Genomic DNA, 17,141 nt, shown 5'->3' with positions numbered 1-17,141 from the left:
GTTTTTTTTTGGGGGGGGGGGGGGCAAGCATTGCAAATTTGGGTCATGAGTTACCCTTTTCTGTGCTATGATTTGCTGGCCTATTTTAAAATGTTAATTTCCAAGCCTGTCAAATGTATAACATGTGAAATTCCAACTAAATTAATGATCCTGATATTCACAAATTACATGAACTGGAAAATCAGGCTAATAGAGTAAACATTTCTTTTTGCAGAGCTGGGCTGACCAGTCTTAATATGGTCTCTTTTTCCTAGGTCCTCTGTTTTACCAATATGTTTAAAGTTACAAAATGCCAACGGGCCTCAGAATTGCTTAACAATTAAGGCAGACAACATCTGTTAAGGGATACTGAAAGCATACACTTGCTTAAGAAAACAAAACATCAGAAGCATTTTGCTAGAGGAGATTAAAGCATTTTTTGCAAAAATCTGATCCTTGATGATTTCAATAGAAATAGGTCAGTGATTCCCTGGTGAACCACCACTTACTCATCTAGTAAATGACGCACATGGAGAAAAAATAAAGTAGCATAACATGTTAGAAGATAATTACAACACACTCACTGTGATGAATGAGACGGGGGCAGGGACACATCTGACTTTTCGTATTGTCTTTTTTACTTACTGCATCCAAGGCATAAGGAGGCTAGGAACTATGATGCTGGCTATCATTATATCCTTTACCTGAATTTTCCCCCCATAAGTTGATACATACATACACTTTTTTCCCAAGTAGGTTCTGGATCTTTCAAGTAGGTTCTGAGTTTATCAGTCTTCAAAGTGACTTCCACAAATGGCTGCTTTTCATTGAATAGTTATATGCACTTTGACCAGCAGAGGGTATCAGTGTTGTTTTTATTAACACATCGACAATATATGACTGCGATAACACATTCGCTATGAGATACACAATCCAGCCAAAGTTAACTACTCCCATTGATATTCTGTTGAATTTGACAAACGATGAAAATGCTTACCATAATTTGGGAGAATTACTTATAGTTGGCCTGGGTCCAGATCTAATCAAGTTACCAAAACAACAAACAAAAAACAAACCCTTTTTCTTTACCAGTTTGGAATGTGAATCCATACTTTTAATCAATTGCAGATGAAGTCTCTTCTTTTTGAATAGAGTGAGGACTTGCAAAGCTGCCACAACATGACTGACACCTCCTGTTGATGTGGTGAGACTTTAAAAGCTGTGATCCTATGTGGCATGGAACAGGACTACAGTACCTATTGATGGTCACAAAATGGTGGGTTCAGATGTGGGTTCCTACCAAGCTCCTATAAAGCAGAAAAGTGGCAGAGCATTTCAAGTGGGAAATGGCAGAGAAGTACTGAACCATTCTCCACTTCCTGCTTCTTTCTGTGCCTTCATCTGTTTTCCTTCAGTTATTCTGCCTTGTGGACCTGCTTTGGAGGACTTTAATCAGAGGTTAGATGAGCATTTTTTACAAGTACTTTAATTTAATCTTCCTTCCTGGTAGGAGTCAGATTACACAGCTCTTGTGGTCCCTTCCAACTCCAAGATTATATGATTCTTCTGGCTGATGTCTAAAGTAAGAAATTATCTTTACTATATTAAATATTAGCAAAGGGCAGAGGAATAGTTTAGTAGTGTCTTGTAACTGTTCTCATTTATAATCACTGCATCTACTTCCAGATGTTTACAAAGGTTTATGGACAGGTTTTGTTTGAAAATATGGTTCATATTGTTCTGTCCTGGTTTTGGAATAAGCACCAGTGAACATGGTGGAGTTTTGTGTCAAGTACATATGAACAGGAAGAGTAAGCTGCCTTGTGCTTAATTTGGGCTGGATTATGGGCAGAATCCTTTATGGGACTGATGAACGTGTACGTATCATAGTTACAGTGCTATACATTGAATCCTATCCCGAACCCCACTGACAGGGAAGCAGCCTCTGTGATCAATATTGGGGGAGGGTGTCCCTTGTCAATCAAGAAGCAACTGACTGTCATTTCCATCCTCTCTCATGTGTGATCTCTTTTGTGACAAACAGAAGCAGGGTCCCTGCCACAATTCCCACTTGGTGTGGGAATGTCAGTCAGATGCTTCCTGGTCAAAAAGGGGATGGACCCCTGTTGATCGCAGAAGCTGCTGCTCAATAAATGGAAACTGGATAACTTCTGCTAGTTTAGGGGCTATGTAGGGATTGTGAATAAACAACAGTCCAAGTGTGTAACTCTGAGTTATGTATTTCCAACTACCGCAGAGGATTCCACCAACATTTTTTGTTGAATTCATTAAGGCTTTTCCTAGTCATATTTATTCAGAAATCTCATTGCTTTTAATAGAATTTACAAGTAATTGCAGATGGGATTGTTAACTCTGCATAACAGCTAGTTAAAATATCTCTTGTCCATTACAAAAGAAGTGGGAATTGTGCAACCCTTCACATGTTGTTGGAGAGTTCAACAACTTCTGGAGGGCTGTACAATTTGAATTCATGAATTACAGCTTGAGTATTTATCTGAAATTTAACTAAATATAATAGACTGGAATGTGATATATATTACTATTTTTATTTATTTACATCCTGCCCCCCCCCAAAAAAATTGGGACTCTTAAGTGGCTCACAATTTAAAAGAACAATACAATTAAAAACACACAAAAAGTGAGCATTGCTATTTGCTGGGGTTTGGTTCCAGGACCCCCATATATATCAAATTCTGTGGATGCTCAAATCCCATTAAAAACAATAACATAGTAAAATGGTGTTCCTTATATAAAACGGCAAAATCAAGGTTTGTTTTTTGGAATATATCTTATATATTTATATATACAGTATATTCAAGCCGTGGATGACTGAATCCATGAATCCATGGTTGAATCTGTGGGTACAGATGGTCATCTGTATTACAGTATTAAACTAATTCAGTATATATTAGTTCCTTCCAGCAAGTTAAAAAAAGGAGAAAAGGTTTGATGTTGAATGTAAAATATCCAATAATTTTAAAACAGTGGATACAGCGTAGAAACAGATACTCTTTATAAACTAAACTGAGACTGGGCAAAATGCCAAACAGTTAATTTTCTTACTGAAATTTCCTCCCAGTTCTCGGACAAGTCTGAACTCATAAAGAAGGAGCAACCAGTCTATGAAACATGTTGTCCCTATTAAAATTGTTAAATCATTATATTCTGCACAAAATTTCTGCTCCTTCCCCTCCCTCCTGCCCTTGCTCCTCTTATCTTTGTTCTTTCTGGACTTTGTCTTAAAGTGTATGATGCTACAAAACATGCAGGGGGAGCTGTGTTGGCCATTTAACAAATACAAACAAAAATCCATCAGCGATACCTTTATTAGCCAATGAAATGTACAATATACTTGTTGCAAGCTTTTGAAGCTCCACGGGCTTCTCCATCATGAAGAATTCCTGGAGTTTCGAAAGCTCGCAACAAGAATATTGTGCATTTTGGTTGGCCAATAAAGGTATCACTAATGGATTTTTAATACTAGCTAGTAAACATAGGAGTAGAACCTTGGTTGAATTGTTTCCAATCAATCCTATATGTGATTAAGCTTGTCCTAGACAAATGATTTTAATGCTTTTCTTCCAGTAGTCACTACATTCCCAGCTAATGGTTATGTGAACAGATTCTGAATCTTCTTAGGAAGAAGATAAAAACAAAGATGTTTTGAATGCTTTCTTTGTTGACTTGAACTATTTAGTCAGTTGCTGCTATGTCTAGTCATGTTTCCCTTTCAGTCTTTAGAAATCCCAGTTTTGCTGCCTGCTTTTGTTTTAAGAATTTAATGGCTTAATTAATGAATTCTTAATATGTATTAAGTGGAGAGTCTTTTGTCTCTGGGAAAAAGCATGAAGCTTCCCTTACCCTGCCCCAGCTGTTATCACTGAGCTGTTAGTATATGGACAATTAGATTGAATTGTAAGAGACAGCTTACACTATCAACTCTGGGGAATATAAGGAATAATGATAAAATCTGGTCAAAATGAATTACATTTCAGGAGCTTCAGTTTCTAGTTAACTAAGGTGTCTGGTTATAAAGCAGATTATAAATGGGTTTAATTTGTGGAATGGCTTGATGTGATCTGATGGCATAATGCTGGGGATGGCTCAAAAGCAGTCTGCTATTCAGTCTCCCCCAGCATCTGTCATCTTTAATGGATTTACACTTTGGGATAACTGGCATTACAGTCCTATTCATGTTGACTTAGTAGTAGATCTTGCTAAAATTTCTTGCTGTTTATTATATGTGTTCAGATTGTAGCCTTAGCAGAACTATGATCTAAAAGTACAGCAGGAAAAGGGAGATAACCAAAGGGTTTTCTCCTGTTTTTATATTACTTGAACTTGAAGCCTTTGAAAGAAGCTGACTGGTTCAGGATAGACAAACGTACTTCTTTACAAAGCACATTGCTAAGGTTTGGGGTTTGATTTCCTACAATTTGATGATGGCAAATAACTCAGAAATTTAGTTATATCAATTCATGGAAGAGAAAGGTATAATACTGTAATATATTATATGTCATTTATAAGCTTCACATGGACATTTTGTAGGCCACTGAAAATAGATTGCTGGACTACATAGGCCTTTGGACTGATCGAGCTTGGCTCTTTTTTCATGTTTAAAGTTTAATTGTAACTTGTTTGTACATGTTTGGAGTTCTTTTTTAAACACGTAACACAAACAAATAATTGACACAAATAAATACAAGTTTAAAACAGTATAGGTTCACTACGAGGTTTTAGGAATTTTATTCTTGGAGATATTTAAGGAGGAGCTGGGACAAATAGCTATGAAAGATGTTGAAAAAGAAGACGCTAAATTAGGTAACTCATGAGACTCCTTCCAACTCTGTGATTTGTGTTTATTCTCTGAAAGTTAAAAATAGCAGCTCTCTTTTTCTCCATCACAAGTCACTGCAGTGAGCATAGCTTGAATTAGATAGATGTGGGCAAAAATGTAAAAAAAATAATAATTTTAAATCAACTGCTAAATCCACTCATATTTTAGTCAGCTGAAATCCCATTGATTTCAGGGGGGCAATCTCAAGGGTAAACAGTTATGGAGCCAACCCTATACTTCTTTTGAAAAATAATTTAGTATTACATAATCTTCATATAAACATTTGACCACTAGTGTTAAATTTCTAAACTGAAATGGTGCCTTCTTCCACTTTTGTTAAGGAAATTCACATGTTGTGGTAATCCAAAACTGTTGGCTTACTCCTATTTTGAGTCTACTTAGCCAATAGTCTGGATGGCTAAATGCCCCTTTACCTTCTGCCATTGTTTTAGTTGCAGGTCCCAATCATGGCCTGTAATGTCAGAAAGGGGCACCTGGCCATATGGATGAAGCCAGGCTCCCCATTTCTGCCCTTTTGGACCAGGGTGGAGGCCTTCAGTTAGAATGACAGTGGCAGAGATGAGCAAGGCGGTGGCTCCATAGTGCAGTGGCATGTGTGCCTCTGAATACCTGCCCGTCACCATGCCAGATCAGTTATGCCCTGGGATGGGAAGGGCTGGGTCTGCAGACAGGATACAACAGGATTGGCCCAACAACCAAACTTTAATATATTAGCTTTGGATTAACTTGTCTTTCATAATTCATCAAATGAATTGCTTTCAGTGATTCTGTTCATAATAGTCTAACAGACTGTCAGTGTGCTGGAATCAGTGTACTTAACAAATGCATTCAACTCTGCATTGTTAAGTATCATGTTAAGTACATGACTATCATGTAAGAAATAATAATGCATACCCACATTGCACAAAATGCTTCTTACTATCATACATTTATAAAACTTGTTCCAAGCATTAATATTAGATTCAGTTCTGTAATACTGAATCTAATATCAGAGAATATTAGATTCAGTTCTGTAATACTGTGAACATCCAATAATGGTTTACTAGAAACCCCAGATAATAAGGGGAGATTGAAGTACAGTGATGATTTTGGCAGAGAGCCTGTACTGCAGAGCATACTGTAAACATTCAGCAGGTGGAAATATGTTGCGTCTCTCCTCTCAACCTCCCCTGGACTCACTGTTTAGCCACAGCAACCTCCCCAGCTATTCAGTCACTGATAGAGAGTTGGGAAAAGAGGGGGAGGACTTGGATAAGCTTCTGTCTGTATCCCAATAGCTAGACACATCCTGGTGATATCATCTGCTGTTGACCTAATCTTGGTCTTCCAGAGACTTGAGCAGTTGATGTAATTTTTGAAACTGGCTATGGGGACATAGTCAAATGCTTCTCTGTCCTCCCCTGGCTGTCCACCAGTCACTGAACGACCATGGAGACCTGTTGCAGCATTACTTTGGGTCCTGATGGGCCTTTGGTCATTATGGAGGGAGGTAGAGAATATAATTTGCAACAGTTGAAACAGGGATACATGCAGGCATACATTGGACTTGTGCTTGTGTGTCACTAACTGGGTGCTGGTGATAAAGCGCATGCAAAAGATGTACTACCATATATATTTCCCTCTGGTTTTGCAGTCAACAATAGTTATTTTTTACCATCGAAAGAGACCACAAACCAGTGACCTTTGTTCTAAAAAAAAGTGTGCACTCATATGAAAGGAACAGTGGGTGTATTCACTAATACTGAGATGGGAACTGCATCTGGCCTTCCTGATTTGTATGTCTTTTAAGATTGGCATTATATAGTCAAACCTTGAGGAGCCGGTGACCAATCTGGCTGCCATATTTTGTACTAATTGAAGCTTCCGAACTTGGTACAAGGGTAGCCCCATGTAGAGCGCATTATAGAAATCAAGATGAGATTACCAGAGCATGTACCACTGCTTCAAGGTCCTTTCAGTCCAGGTAGGGACGCAGTTGGCGTATCAACCGAAGTTGGTACCAAACACTCCTGGCCTTTACATCTACTTGAGATGACAACTGTAGAGACGGATCCAGGAGTACTCCCAAACTGCAAACTTCGTCCTTTAGGGGGAGTGTGACCCCCATCCAGGACAGGTTGCCAAATTTCCTTCCCCAGACCTGAGGTGCCTATTGCAAGTACCTCTGTTTTCTCTGGATTCAGTTTGAGTTTGTTTTCCCTCATCCAGCCCATTACCGACTCAAGGCAGGCATTCAGAGGAGAGAAGCCATCCTTAGTCACTGTAACAGTAGGAGGCATAGAGAAACATATTTGGGTGTCATCAGCGCACTGATAACACCACGCCCCATGCCTCCGGAAGATCTCTCCCAGCGGCTTCATGTAAATGTTAAACAGCATGGGGGACAGAATGGCACCTTGAGGGACACCAGATATCAGCTCTCTCCCAGAAGAGCAGCTGTCCCCCAGCCTCACCATCTGGAATCTGCCCAAGAAGTAGGACCGGAACCACTGGCGCGCAGTGCCCCCGATACCTAACTCCCTCAGGCATTCCAGAAGGATACCATGGTTGATGGTATCGAAGGCTGCTGAGATGTCCAAGAGCACCAGCAGGGTCACACTTCCCCTGTCGATACTCAGATCATCCACTAAGGCAGTCTCCACTCCACATCCCACCCTAAAGCCATTTTGAAATGGGTCCAGATAATCGGCTTCATCCAAGATAGCTTGGAGTTGGGAGACACTTTGCCCAAGAATGGTAGAAGGGAGACCAGTCTGTAATTGTTTCTCACCAGGGGGTCCAGAGAGGGGTTTTTTAAGAGTGGTATGGCTTCCCACTCTGGGTTTCCTGGAAAGAAAGAATTTGTACCCAAGGGGCACACTTTTAATGCCAGTCCTGGATAAATTGGGGGGGGGGGGTATTCCAGTCCTTCATATCAGACAGCCTGAGAAGCACTGATGTAGCATATAACTGGATATAGGCTGCAAATCTGACTGTGTTTCTGTTCATAAAAGACACTTCTATCACAGCAATATTTTTCTGGTTCCCCCTGTACTCTGCAGACCTCTTGGGTTCCTTCAAAAACTTTTCTAACGAATTGGTGGACCCTTTGGAAAAGCATGAGAGGTAGGATGGGATGGGGAAGTCAGCGCTGAATCCAGTTAAGTATTGTTTCCCACCTGATGGATGTCACTACTCAGTGGTGAACATTTATTAAGTGCAGGAGAGGTATATTTTGAGTAGGCATAGATTTACTGAAGTAATGGCTTTGATTTTATTCCCATTCCCTTTTGTGATTTGCTTAATGTTTGTTTTTAAAAATCAATCAATAATTAAAGATGAGATTCTGGTTTTATTAACATTGACAACTTTTTTAAAATATTGAAGAATACAAAACATTTTAATAAAGTGAAAAGAACAGAGTTATCTTCTTGCAAGTATCAATCCAATTAAATAACCAAAGCGCCCTATAAATCTGCTACTTCCAGGTATGTTCTCTTATGAAACTCAATAAAAGGCAAATTAGAAATATTAAGGCATTTATTAATTTACATATTTCTCAAGAACAAATATTTTAGGGGAAACCCCCCACATCCCCACACAATTAAAAACATAACTTATAAAATCTGTAACTTTCAGAATATTTTACAAATAAACACTTTATAGAAACACTGGAATAGTTTTGCATAATTGAACAACCCTGATCATTTATTTAAAATAAACTTTGCATTTGTAAATTCACATCAAAAGAAGCCCACATGTGCAAACAGTAATAAATTCAGTGATGTTGAACATTGATTTAGAGAATTGAAAATTATTCCAAACCCTTCATGCACAGAGGAGTGCAACATGGAGTAAACTCACATGTTCTCTTGCACTGAGAGTTGAGTATATGTAATAGTCTGCAAAATCAGGTCTTTGAATGTATCTTTACATATAATTAAATATTTGCTTTCCTAACTCTCGGATTTCTGTGTGTACGTGTGTAGAGACTGAATGTAGCCTCTTACTTCTCTCTCTGCTACCTAATCAGTCCCTGGCTCTGTCAAAGTTGGTAACACCAAGCATCTGTATGGCAGGCAAATACATGCACCTGTGGGACTCAGATTAGAAATACACTGAGAAAGTTCCAGCTGTATCCTTGTGTTAAAGGATAAAGCCTGTCAGGGAAATCTTTGAAGAGGTAGATTTCCCTTCCTGATACAGCCTGTTTGTCTGTGGTATCTGTTCCAGAAGAAAGGAGAGCACTGCATTACAGAGGAACACAGACACTTGGATGTTTGGCAGGGGCAGGAAATTGCTTCCTTTGACATCTGCTGATGGGCTTCAAGTGGCACAAGGACCAAGTTGGATCTTGGCCACTGCTACCAGTTTTACCATTGTTACCAAATGACAATTTTACTTTTTATAAAAGCAAATCTCACTACCATTACTAAGTTAGAACTTGGTTAAGGTCATTTTATCAATCTAAATCATGAGCTCAACAACGGTAAAGTGCATTTTCTCTCTTTACAGATAAGAGACATATGTAGCAATACTCTTCAGCAATCTCACCTGAGCTATTCATACAGGCACTTCATTAAGGACCTTCTGCCACCATCAATTTTTGCACACTATATGGCTCCCCCCTTTCTTTTTTGCCCATATTCTCTTGAAATATTTTTATTGTTGCATTGGTATCACAGTTTCCATACTTCCTATGAACTATTTTGGATTCTTGAAAACAATACTTTCCCTAGTGAGCACAAAGCCATTACCACTGTAGTATGGAATGGTTTTGTGCAAGTGTCATGGGCACCTATTGAAGATACTTTGCATGACAGAAAGTGGTGTCTAATTACTTCCTCTTTTCTTTCTAAGTCATCTTTTTTGTGAAGCCATGTTTTTAATTTCAAGTTATTACTCCATCTCTGTGACCCAGAACAACACACCTCTCCAAGAGTGAAAAGCCACACAACTTCCCCTGGACTCATAGCTAGCTTCCTTCCTTTTAATGTATACCATATGTCCTTCAATGGTTGAAATCTCATTTTACACATTTTAAATTATCATGAAGGAAAAAAACCCTCCCAAGCAAATAGAGCTTGATAGCATGAATAGATATTGAAGCCAGTCTAGAAGAGCTGTTGTGCACATGCACAAAGGCCTTCTTGTGTATACATCACTGTGCCAGATGTTCCAATGTTTTGAAACTGTGACAGTTTTTTTTTAAACAGAGGCTTCTTCAGAAAGAGCTGGATTGATAAACTAATACAATGTTTGTTTTTGTATTTTTGCTACTCTGGTTATGATAGAACAATTAAATTTCTTTCTTTGACACATATTCTGCAGGACTGGATCATGGCCTCTGAACATTAACAAACTAACCAATACACACATGGGTAGCACTTCTTATAAAGGAGAAGAAATGCAACATGCTAGCAGAGGGGTGAATGGGCAACTCCTACAAGGCCTCTGCATTTAGAAACAATAATTTAACAGCTGACATATTAAGCTGTTCAAAATATACATATATACCAATATAAGTGAATTTAGATGCAAACTAGACAATTTTACTAATATTTTTGACAAAATTCCTTTTAAAAATCAGTAGTATTATTAAAACAACTGCTCAAACATTTCCTTTGTGCACTTTTACCAGATTAATGGAGTTAGGATAGGAATAAAGACTGTCTTTAACAGTATATTAAATCAATGGTGTAGTGCATCCAAGACCTTCTGATAACCAGATCATGCCATCTTATTATTCCCATCCCCCAAGTTTTTCCCCTTCCCTTCAGCTTAGGTGCAGTCTTCAGCTAAGCAAGGGTGGGAAGATGGATATTCCAAGCAACAATATTGTTGCAATGGGTCCCAGAAGTAATGCAAAGAATTTGGGGATGCTCCTTGGAAGGATTAAAAAAAAAAAGGATGTACTGTATCTTCCAAACCCAGGTTTTTAATGCAAAGGAACTTTCACAAAAAAGTCCTTAGATGCCAAAAAAAAGGTCAAAATGTGCAAAAAAAGCATTTATAATCTCACTCAGGAGGGAGGAAACATTTGGATTTTTTTTGTTCATGTGTGCAAGAATGAAACAAACCATTTACACCTCTAGATGAAAACTGCTGGAAGGGGTATTAACAAGGCTCAAGACAGATGCTTGCTTTATGTTGTGATGAGTGCTTGCACTTCAAAATTCAGCACTACAGAACTGCTTAAATGAAAAGATCAGTCTAAATGTTACACTTCAAGTTTTAAAATATAATTAATTTTCTTATAAAGCTCTGCAATAAGGTGACCACATACATGTCCATCCAGACACATGTCCTGCTGAGTCTCAGATAAATGTCTGTATATGGTATTTACAACCTAAGGATTGGTTTACATGTAATGACTGACATCTAGACATGCTTATTCCATGTGAAAAATGTCATGACATGGTGAGCTGTTTCACCACATGAAATTGGGGGATTTCCCCCACTCACAGCAAAGTATCAAGAGATAGGGTCTGTGATGGCATAGTGGGTGAGAAGCAAAACTCACTATCCAACACACTGTGGAAACACTGTGGCAAAACTGAAGCATGTTGGAAGCATTTTGATCTTTCTGTATATCTTTATATTCTAGCCAATGTACTTAACATTTTAATATTAAAAACAAAACAAAACCTAGTACTGAAATTTATGTTTCCACTCACAACATCAGAAGTAGAGACTGGAACTCTTTTTACTAGGAATCTGAACTTTTTGTTTAGCCCTTGATTTCAATTTTGTTTATTTCATTTATACCTATGAGGAACAGCATGTATGGCTTATTCAGATTAAACCTTGTCAGAAATGCAGTCTGGTAAATTATATTATTCTTTTTATTGTTGTAACTAAAAATGTATCTTTGAACAAGATGGAAAATATCTTGGGTCAAAAAAATCCCTTTATTTCAACACAAGGTACTAAAAATAAATCCGTATTCAATAGATCTTTTAAAAAATGGAGTGGCTTGATATTACAAGCTTTCATATGATATGTTTTATGTTCAATAAGTTATATTTCAAATCTTTATTCTTAGGCCTCTGTATATCTGCTGTATATCCCAATACCAAGATCAGAATCATAGTATACATATTCAAATCTTAAAAGACCACAAAAAGTGCAAAGTTTGAGTGGAGTTGAAATAATTCATGAGTTGCCTTAGACATATTATTCGCCTAAAGTTGGGTAAAGGGTTGCTTTCAACTAATCCATAAAAATTCACAAAATTTGGTATAATACCCAAAGAACCAAATTTACCTGCTACTCAAAACAGATCTCACAGAAATGTGCCCAAGCAAACCCTGTAAGAAGATGCCAACATAGTCCATTCCAGAAATTGTTTAAATTCAATCAAGCAGACATTGTTCTTCAGTCACCATCTCTGGCAAACATGCTGTCCGTTTCCTCTTCATACAGCCCTCGTTCATAGCGTACTGAAGAGAATCCACCCCACCGTAGTCGTTTCTTTTTATAAAGGAAGTATACTAATCCAGCAATGAGGACCATAATAATTAAAATAGCAACCACTATGGCCCCTCCAACTTGATTTGGAACTGTTCAGGGGGAAAAAAATAACAACTATTAATCTAGAGTAGCTTGTTTGAAAACCATAAGTTATACTGGAATTATTCAAAACTAATTCACACCAGGTGCCACATAATATATTTTGTCTGCACAACTTATTTATAAATTTAAAGAGGTTATATATATATATATATATATATAGAGAGAGAGAGGGAGGGAGGGAGGGAGGGAGGGAGGCTGGAATGTATTGTTTTTACACCTAGGAAAAATGACACTTCCCTTTCACCTCTCTCAGTGTTGACGAAAGTAATGTATACTAGCCATTAGGGGAAAGGTGGATTTCTCCAACAATTGTTGCATTTATTGCAATATTTATATCTACCTGGAGAGCTCAGGGTAAGGCACAGACAATAGAATACCACTGAACAATTTAAAAATGTTTTCAGAAATGTAGCACAACTTTTTAAAAACTATCAGCACGATAGAACAATATATAGAGCCAACACAGCGTAGTGGGTTTGAATGGACTAGGGCTCTGGAAGTTGTTGTTAACCACCCTCAAGTTGAACTCGACATGGCAACCCTATGGATGAGACACCTCCAGGATTCCCTGTCCTTCACTGCTCTGCTCAGGTCCTGCAGGCTCATGCCCATGGCCTCTCTGAGGGAATCCAACCATTTGGTATGTGGTCTTCCTCTCTTTCTACTGCCCTCTACCTTTCCTTGCATCATTGTCTTTTCTAGTGATTCGTGCCTTCTCATGATGTGGAACAATTACTGAAGAAGGTCAAGGAGGAAAGCGTCAAGGTAGGATTAATGCTGAATATTAAGAGAACAAAAATAATGACCATGGAAGAACAGTAAGAATTCATCCTAGATAATGAAATACAGTTGGCCCCCTGTATCCATGGATTCTTTATCCACAGATTCGAGCATCCACACCTTGAAAACCTTAATAGCGAAACTTGATTTTGCCATTTTATACATGCATATGCTGAAAGCCTTGCTGAAAGAAGTAATGGCTGCGCACCATGCTGCCTGCGGGCACAAGCCCCATTGTTTTTAATGGGGCTCCACCATACACAGTATTTCCCTTACGCTGGGTGGTGGTGGTCCAAAATGGATCCCTGCATAAGGGAAGGGCTCGCTGTATAAGGAACACCATTTTACTATGCCATTGTATTTAATGGGACTTCAAAATTCACAATTTTGGTATCCATGGGGGGTCCTGGAATACCAAGCATCCACAGTAGTCACTTCTCATATCCTGGATCAAATAATGCAGCCAAGAAATTAGAATAGGAATGGGAAGGGCAGCTATGAAAGAACTGGACAGGATCCTAAAGTGTAAAGAGATAACTCTGAACATCAAATTGAGTGAGGATTGTTAAACTATTGTATTCCCAATCATCATATACAGATGTGAGAGCCCAGTAGTGGGGGGAAAAAATAGAAAAAATCATTTGAGATACAGTGCTGTAGAAAAGTGTTAAAAATACCATGGATGGCCAAGAAGATAAATGGATTCTAGAAGAGATTAAGCACAAACTTGCCCTAGAAGCCAGGATAAGTCAATTAAGGGGCCTGGACAGACAGGCCAAAATACAGCTGCTTGGGGTCACTTTGGAGGTATGTTATTTAAATGATGCATACGTCCTAAGAGTCCGGAAGCCTTGCCAAAGCCACACTGCAGTCCTTAGGACTGGAGCGTGGCTTTGGTACGGTTTCCAGACTCTTAGGACGCATGCATAGTTTAAACAGTATACCTCCAAAGTGACCCCAAGCAGCTTTATTTTGGCCTGTCTGTATGGGGCCAAGGTTGTGAAACTGGCCACATCATGGGAAGACTCTGGAAGACAAGGATTCAATTTCCCACTCAGTCATAAAAACCCACATCTGAAACCCCACAACAGCCTCTCCTTTGTCTCCCACTGCTGTATTGCCAGTGTAGGATAGCGATGAGGAGGAGCAGCCTATTTTTTACCACAAACTGTGTCTCAGTGATAACGTTATGCATCCACCACTTACTTGTTGAGTACGTTCATATACTGCTTTTGTGAAGGAAAAACACAAATGATGTGACTTTGTGTGCACACATTTATGGGATGTAGATTGTGATACTGTTTCTTAACACACTGGAAACATTGTCCTATTCAAGTAGTTGGACTTTGAAACTGTAAGTTTTTGTAGGACGTAACTCAGGAGCTCTTCTTGCACCACTGGGGTTGTTCAAAAATAGGAACTATATGGAACTCAGTACATATATTCCTAAACAGCACATAATCCTCCTGACTCTGGAAATCAGATAATTCTAAAGGCCACTGACTGAAGAAAAAAACTAGATCTCTTAATCTTTCTTCAGTCTTTCTGTTAAGAGAGCCACAAGTGCTCCCTTTCTATCTCCCTGGGTACCTGCAGAAGCTGGTTTATACTAGATCAGATTGTTTGTTTACCCACTGTAATGGTCTGCTCTGACTAGTAGTAGCAGCTCTCCACAACTCGACAGAGGTCTTCCTCATCACCTGCTATCAGATTCTTTTCACTTAATGAAAGAAACCATGCACTGAACCTATGACCTTCTGTACTGCAAGAAGGTACTCATTAGCAATTACAGGTTTATATTCTCTGTCTTCCCTGCCTTCAGGCTTGATTGCCAAATACAAAGGTATTCATTTTAAAATGGGATCCTTTGCTTTTGTTTTATTTAAATGATCAATGATTATTGTATGTGCTTTGCATCATATTGAAACCAGGCCCTGAACGCCACTTCATGCTAACTGGGTAACTGAGTACCCACAATTTGGATGTATTTTTCACTGCATCTGTGAACACATGCCAGAGGTGTCTAACCTCTACATGTCTAGTGTCTAACCTCTACATGTCTAGCACCTAATATTATGAGCATTTTATTATAATACATCAATTAATTAGTATATTGGGTAGTGTGAAATTACTACCCAGAAAACCAAAAGGGTGACCATTGGTGCCACAGGCTTTGCTGCTTGTGCCAGAAACAATCAGCATAGAAACTCAGGGAATTCTCCTCTGCCACTCTCCTGTACAGCTTTCTCTTGGCTGCATGTACACTGTTGTACATAAGCCATTACTGGCAAGGGAAGGCCTGTGTATGTGTTCTTTATGTGCAGTCAGACATGCTTTGCCTCACCCTATTGAAGACAGTTGCCACATAGTCTACACAGCTGGGTCTGCATGGCCAAAAGCCAGTTGGGGAAGATAGAGGCTATGCAGAAAGCTGTATGAATTCTATGTTGATTCCTTTCCTCTGTGCAGCTGGTTCTTGGGCAGAGATGGATCCTGCTACTGGCTGCCTCTCCATTTCCAAACACAGTTCAAAGCTTTATATTGGCTTCCTCCTATGTAAGCCTGCTTGGATTCTCGAATATTTGTGGCAGTCTCTTCCCTCAGTCCCAACATGTTCACAGGGAAATCTCCAGAGGACCTTTTCTGTGGTTGCTCCCAGGTTATGGAATTCCCATCCTGAAGAGGCTAGAACAGCTCCCTCCTTGCTGTCGCTTCCAGCAACAACGGAAAACACTTATATTCCAGCAGGCATTAAACAAATTACCACAAAGACTCTTAACAGTGTGCCTTTTATAGATTTGTTTTAATTCTATGGATATTTTAAATGTATTTTAACCAAAACTTTTTATGTATGTTGCTCCTATAGACCTTTAAGGCAATCCCTATGTAAGTGGATTATCACACAGAGGCTTACCGTGCTGAAATCGTTGGCTAAATGCTTCAGAGGCGTGTAGGTGTGGTTGTGCTTCTGAAGCATCACTGAGGCATTCTGCTCCTCTCCTGTCGACAAAGCGTTCACAGAGCAGCCATTTCTTTAATAATGGGAACTTCCGTTATTAAAGAAATGGGTGCTCGTCAATGGGAGAGGCAAGGGGACACGCTTCGGTGATGCTTCAGAAGGGCAACCGGTTACCACACCTCTGTGCTTCTGAAGCGTTTAACCAATGATTTCAATGTGGTAAACCTCCGCGTGATAATCCCCTTAGATAGAGATTGCCTTAAAAGTCTATAGGAGCTACATACATAAAATGTTTTGTTTAAAATACATTTAAAAGACAATCTTTGCTTCCTGGAGTCCAAAACTCAAACCAGTATTATTATTATTATTATTATTATTATTATTATTATTATTATTATTATTATCCTGCCTTCCTCCCAGTACAGGGACTCAAGACAGCTTACAAATCAGTATATCACACTGACTCATTTTTATGTCCTTCACCTTTATTTACTTTTTAAAGCCGCCTTGAGTCCCAGTTTTTGGGGATAATGATGAATGATTGAATTGATAACAACAACAGCCAAATCCCATGGCAATACAGGTTACGTCTCCCTTATCTGGAATTCTGAAATCCAAAATGTTCCAAAATAATCCAGATGGGTGGTTTAGTGATACCTTTGCTTTCTGATGATTCAGTGTACACAAACTTTGTTTCATGCGCAAAATTATTAAAAATAATACATATATAATTACCTTCAAGCTATGTGCATAAGATGTATACAAAACATAAATGAATGACATGTTTAGACTTGGGTCCCATCGCCAAGGTATCTCATGTATATGCAAATATTCCAAAAGCTGAAAAACTCTGAAATCCAAAACGGCTCTGGTCCCAAGCATTTTGAATAAGGGAGACTCAACCTGTATACTCTTCAGAGTTTGGAATAGCCCCAAGCCATGCTGTCAAGGGGTTTCTGGAGGGTTTAGTACAAAAAAGTAACATTTCCA

The 17,141-nt window shown here is 38.8% G+C and overlaps 1 protein-coding gene across 1 annotated transcript in view; it reads right to left on the bottom strand.

The window, feature by feature from the left end:
• Positions 1-9,491: 9,491 nt before the first annotated feature.
• Positions 9,492-17,141, bottom strand: part of LY75 (lymphocyte antigen 75) — a 94,732-nt gene continuing 87,082 nt past the window's right edge. Inside the window, exon 35 of the mRNA XM_042471671.1 lies at positions 9,492-12,399. Coding sequence (XP_042327605.1) covers positions 12,215-12,399 — 185 coding nt within the window. The 3' untranslated portion in view covers positions 9,492-12,214. The remainder of the gene's footprint in view (positions 12,400-17,141) is intronic.

Source organism: Sceloporus undulatus, chromosome 1 (assembly GCF_019175285.1).
Source record: "Sceloporus undulatus isolate JIND9_A2432 ecotype Alabama chromosome 1, SceUnd_v1.1, whole genome shotgun sequence".
Taxonomy (NCBI): domain Eukaryota; kingdom Metazoa; phylum Chordata; class Lepidosauria; order Squamata; family Phrynosomatidae; genus Sceloporus; species Sceloporus undulatus.
Note: the sequence above shows the minus strand (reverse complement) of the source record. Positions and strands in the feature narration are given on the sequence as shown.